This window comes from Silurus aristotelis, assembly GCF_946808225.1.
Source record: "Silurus aristotelis genome assembly, chromosome: 22".
NCBI classification, from domain to species: domain Eukaryota; kingdom Metazoa; phylum Chordata; class Actinopteri; order Siluriformes; family Siluridae; genus Silurus; species Silurus aristotelis.
This window is the reverse complement of record NC_139595.1, coordinates 20,056,382-20,061,381: the sequence shown is the minus strand read 5'-3', so window position 1 is coordinate 20,061,381 and position 5,000 is coordinate 20,056,382. Positions and strand designations below refer to the sequence as shown.

General features: G+C 51.2%; 1 protein-coding gene across 3 annotated transcripts in view; it reads left to right on the top strand.

The window, feature by feature from the left end:
- dop1a (DOP1 leucine zipper like protein A) overlaps positions 1-5,000 on the top strand; it is a 44,209-nt gene that overhangs the window by 23,702 nt on the left and 15,507 nt on the right. For 2 of the 3 annotated variants that reach the window (XM_083525406.1, XM_083525405.1), the window contains 7 exons: positions 21-233; positions 404-857; positions 1,253-1,530; positions 1,655-1,807; positions 1,893-1,993; positions 2,984-3,261; positions 3,369-5,000. The exon at positions 3,369-5,000 is cut by the window's right edge and continues 436 nt beyond it. In XM_083525406.1, the coding sequence (XP_083381532.1) occupies positions 21-233; positions 404-857; positions 1,253-1,530; positions 1,655-1,807; positions 1,893-1,993; positions 2,984-3,261; positions 3,369-5,000 (3,109 nt within the window). Of the gene's footprint in view, positions 1-20; positions 234-403; positions 858-1,252; positions 1,531-1,654; positions 1,808-1,892; positions 1,994-2,983; positions 3,262-3,365 lie in introns of all 3 variants that reach the window. The other variant, XM_083525404.1, reaches the window with a different exon arrangement.

Genomic DNA, 5,000 nt, shown 5'->3' with positions numbered 1-5,000 from the left:
GTGTGTGTGTGTGTGTGTAGGAGACGTATATAGAGATCCAGACAGAACACCTGCCTCAGTTATTGTTGAGGATGGTGTCTGCCATCACACTGCATCTCGGAGCTCTCAGTCTGTCGGAGCTCAAACACTGTCTGTGTCTCTGCTCCAAAATCCTCAGCAAAGTCCAGCCTCCACTCGTCTCTCCACTCATCCTCCCATCCTGCAGCTCCGCCCGAGAGCAGGACACATGGCAGGTCGGCGTGCACACGCACACACACACGCATACACATACACATACACACACATATGTTAAATAAAAAATAGTGGCATATACATCAATATGTGTGAAAAGTCCAAATCTCCCTCCCTCCCTCCCTCTCTCTCTCTCTCTTTCTCTCTTTCTCTCTCTTTCTCTCTCTCTCAGTCTGTCCCGTCGTCTCTGGATGTCCCAGTCAGTGAGGATGTGTTTGAGGACAGAGAAAGTCACTCGGTCGTTCGTTCTCCTGAGAGCAGCTTTACAGAATTTGTTCAGTACGAGGAGGCGGAGTCTGATGACCACGCCCCTCCATGCTCCAATCCCAGACTCCACCCTTCTCCTGCAGTGTGTAAAGTCAGGGGCGCTCCTGTGATGCAACGCTGCCTCGAGGACTTCCAGCATTTCCTGTGCAGACTGGTTGAGCTCTACATCGCCCCGGGGCATGGAGGGGGCGGGGCTAATCAGGGGGCGGCGGGGTTAACAGAGAGCATGTGTGTATTTGATCAGAAGGAGTGTGTATGTGCGTTCACGGCTGCGTGTCAGCTCTTCTTGGAGTGTTCCAGCTTCCCCGTGTACATCGCAGAGGGAAACCTGAAATCTCCCAGCCGAGATGAGAGTGAAGGTCAGAGCACACCGAGAGCACAAACAGCCGGTGTTTAGTACAACCGGCGTCTAACACAACCGACGTCTAACACAACCGACGATTAACACAACCGACGATTAACACAACCGGCGTCTAACACTCAGTGTGTTATTAAATTAACTAAACGAAGCAAATAATTTGCCTCAATGATTTTTTGTAATAGAATTACTCGAGTTACTTGAGGAATTGTTTCAGCCCCGGTTTAATATAACAATTATTAAATAGTCTCGTCTCGTCTCATCTCGTCTCGTCTCGTTACGTTTTTTCTGTTCTTTATTATTCTATATAAAAATAGTGTATTATATTTCATTCATTTAGTGTTATTATTGTTTCTGTGTAATTATTAATTATGTGTGTGTGTTTGATGATGTCAGACAGTGGTAGTGTGACTCCGCCTCCTCAGTGGCTCGAGGCTCTGATGAACGCCTGTTTCTCGGAGTTGGACTTTAGCGTTCGTGCCGTCTCCATCTCTCTCCTCATGGACCTGGTGGGCCTGACTCAGTCCGTCGCCATGGTGACAGCAGAGCGGGTGGGCGTGGCCGACTCCTCTCAGCCGATGAGCCCGAGTCAGGGCCGTGTCGCCGTGGTGATCAGGCCGCCGCTCACGCAGGGGATGTTGAAGCACATCGCCGAAAACACAGACTTCTTCAAGGTGACCCACTGATCTCTCTCTTTCTCTCCTTTTTTCTCTTTTCTCTTGTTTCTCTTCTTCATCTCTTTCACATTAGCTCCTTCTCTTTCTCCTCTCTTCTAACTGTTTACATTTTTGTTTGTAGAGCGTGGCAGTGTTATTGTGGGATCAGCTGGGCAAAGCGACTCCTCAGCATCATCAGCGCAGCGTGGAGATGTTCTATCAGCTGCACAACCTGGTTCCTTCAGCCAGCATCTGTGAAGACGTCATCAGTAACCAGCTTATGCACAGAGACAAGGTGGGACTCTTAACTGTGATCCATGTGAGAGAACAAACCTGTTTCCATTCATCACCTACTGACCAGATTCTCCTCACCCTTACAGAGGATCTGTCTGGAGGCTCATGTCAAATTCTCAGTCTTGTGGCATCTCACCCGAGACCTGAACATCACCAAGTCTTCACCTTTCAGCCGCACCTTCGACAGGTGAGAAAAATTATTCAGGTGTGCAGCAGGCAGCAAATGTAAATGGAATGATAAATATCTGTGTGTGTGTGTGTGTGTGTGTTGAGGGGGGGGGGGGTTGTAATGGCTGTTGCGAGTGGCTGTGTTGGTGTGTGTGTGTTTGTATGTGTTCTGGGGGATGTGTTGTATTTTGTGTGTTGCACTCTGTGTGTGTGGGAGTGGCTCAGTGTATGTGGGCGTGGCTCTCTGTGTGTGCGGGGGGGGGGGGGTGCACTGTGTCTGTGGGAGTGGCTCTGTGTGTGTGTGTGTGTGTGTGTGTGTGTGTGTGCGGGGGGGGGGGGTGCTCTGTGTGTGTGGGAGTGGCTCTGTGTGTTTGTGTGTGTGTGTGTGTGGGGTGCTCTGTGTCTGTAGGAGTGGCTCTGTGTGTGCGTGTGCGTGTGCGTGTGCGTGTGTGTGTGTGTGTGTGTGTGTGTGTGTGGGTGCTCTGTGTCTGTAGGAGTGGCTCTGTGTGTGTGTGTGTGTGTGTGTGTGTGTGTGTGTGTGTGTGTGTGTGTGTGCGGGGGGGGGTGCTCTGTGTCTGTAGGAGTGGCTCTGTGTGTGTGGGGGGTGTGGGGGGGTGCGCTCTGTGTGCGTGTGTGTGTGCGTGTGTGTGTGCGTGTGTGTGTGCGTGTGTGTGTGCGTGTGTGTGTGCGTGTGCGTGTGCGTGTGCGTGTGCGTGTGCGTGTGTGTGTGTGTGTGTGTGTGGGTGCTCTGTGTCTGTAGGAGTGGCTCTGTGTGTGTGTGTGTGTGTGTGTGTGTGTGTGTGTGTGTGTGTGTGTGTGTGTGTGTGTGTGTGTGTGTGTGTGTGCGGAGGGGGGGGGGTGCTCTGTGTCTGTAGGAGTGGCTCTGTGTGTGTGGGGGGTGTGGGGGGGGGGTGCGCTCTGTGTGTGTGTGTGTGTGTGTGTGTGTGTGTGTGTGTGGTGATGAATCCTTGATTCAGAGCTGAATTCTATCATGCTGGACGTTCTGCAGGTCTCTGTTCATCATGTTGGACAGTCTAAGTTTCTGGGACGGTTCAGTGAGCGCTGTGGGACGAGCGTGGTTCAATCAAGTGCTCCAAAGACACGACATCGCCCGAGTTCTTGAGCCACTTCTTCTGCTGCTGCTGCATCCTAAAACACACCGCGTGTCCGTCCAGCGCGTTCAGGCTCAGCGCCACTGGACCTGGGTCTATTCTGACCCCCTGGCACCAGAACCCGGATCAGAACCACACGGAGCAGGATGTCTTGGGCACACATGCTGCACTGACCGTAAGTCGAGTTCGGAGCTTCTGGTTTAGGGACAGACAGAGAGTTAAACACATTTCTGACCATTTTTCATGCTCAAATTTTTTTAATCATTTGGTTTTATCCAGCAGATTATTGTATGTCTCAGGATAACCTGAAGGTCCAAGTCCTTCCTGTGGATGATATGGAGCCCTTCAGCCTGACGGTGAACCCTTTAAGTGACAGTCTGTCTTTTCTGAGCCTCAGCATTGAAAACTTAAATTTTTGTGGTGAATATCAACCTCCAGAGCAGCAGGGGGAGCCACTGAGCTCAGAGTCCACTGGCTCCCAGTCCTCCACTGTGGACAACGGCAGCCTGAGCGAGCTGGAAGGAAGTGGTCACACATGTGATCAGGCAGCACAAGAGACAGATTATGAAGACTCCCTAAAAATGGTTGTTTCTGTGATTCTTGATGAACTGATGGACAGAGTGGTGCAAATGGTGGAAGAGTCCTCAGGGGAGACATATTCACCTTCAGAAGTTTGGACTCGAAGTGACTCAGACAGTTCCAACACATCAGAAGCATCCGTCGAACACCAGGCCAACATGGCACCATTTCCTGGCACCCAGTGTCGAACACTTCCTGAATTGGTGGCTGGAGGCACATTGGAATTTCTCACAGTTCCTTCTTCAGGTGATGAACCCCATGAAGGAATAACAAGACACAGTTCCTCACCTTCCATCGTCACCCTTCCAGAGAGTAGTGGACATGGTAGTCCAGAGCTGAGCTTGCTCTCTGATGACCCTCGGTCCCGAAAACGCAGCCACAGCAGCACTCAGCTTAGCTTAAAGGGTAAAATTATGGAGCGTCTCACTGAGAAATCTCCTGGAGCCAAGCCAAAGGTGAAGAAGAACAAGAAAAAAGAGGAGGAACGTAGAAAATCAAACCAAGCAGATAAGAACCGTCCCCCCAGCATCTTCTTTGGCGACAGCTTGGACTTGGAGAATTGGTACAGCTGTGGTGAAGGAGAGGTTTCTGAGATTGAGAGTGATATTGGCTCTCCTAGTGGTGGTGCCAGTGGAGTGCCAGGTTCATCGCGATCTTCTACATGTCCTACTCGCTTTAACATCCACCCCCTTTACCAGCATGTCCTGCTGTACCTCCAGATCTATGATTCCTCTCGGGCTCTCCATGCTCTTTCTGCCATAGCTGCCATGTTGCGCACTTCTCCTGCCGGCTTTGTCAACGCCATCTCGACCACTAGCATCAACAACACCTACACACCTCAGCTCTCGCTTCTTCAGAACCTTCTAGCCCGTCATCGCGTTTCCGTCATGGGTAAAGATTTTTATTGCCCCATTTCACAGGATTCGCATTCGCATTCCTTCCGCAGTGCCATGTACCTAGAGATCATCATTTCACTGTGCCTCTACTTTTTGAGAAGTTATTATTCTTCACACGTTCCAGCAGCCCCACAGGACCTAACAGGAAACCGGGCCATGCAACTGACCAGCATAGAAGTCCTGACACTGCTCTTCAACGAGCTGGCCAAGGTGACAGGCAGCTCAGCTAAAGGGTTTGCCAGGTTTATCTGCGACGTCCTGTCCAAGTGCAAGGTGCAGAAAGTGGCACTGCATTGCCTGCTCTCGTCCATCTTCAGCGCTCAGAAGTGGCACGAGCAGCTCATGCGTGGAACCAACCTGCCCACAGTCGAGGAGGGATTGTCTGAGGACAGTGTCATCAATTTGTCTGAGGACCAGCTGGATGGCTGCAGCGGCTTAC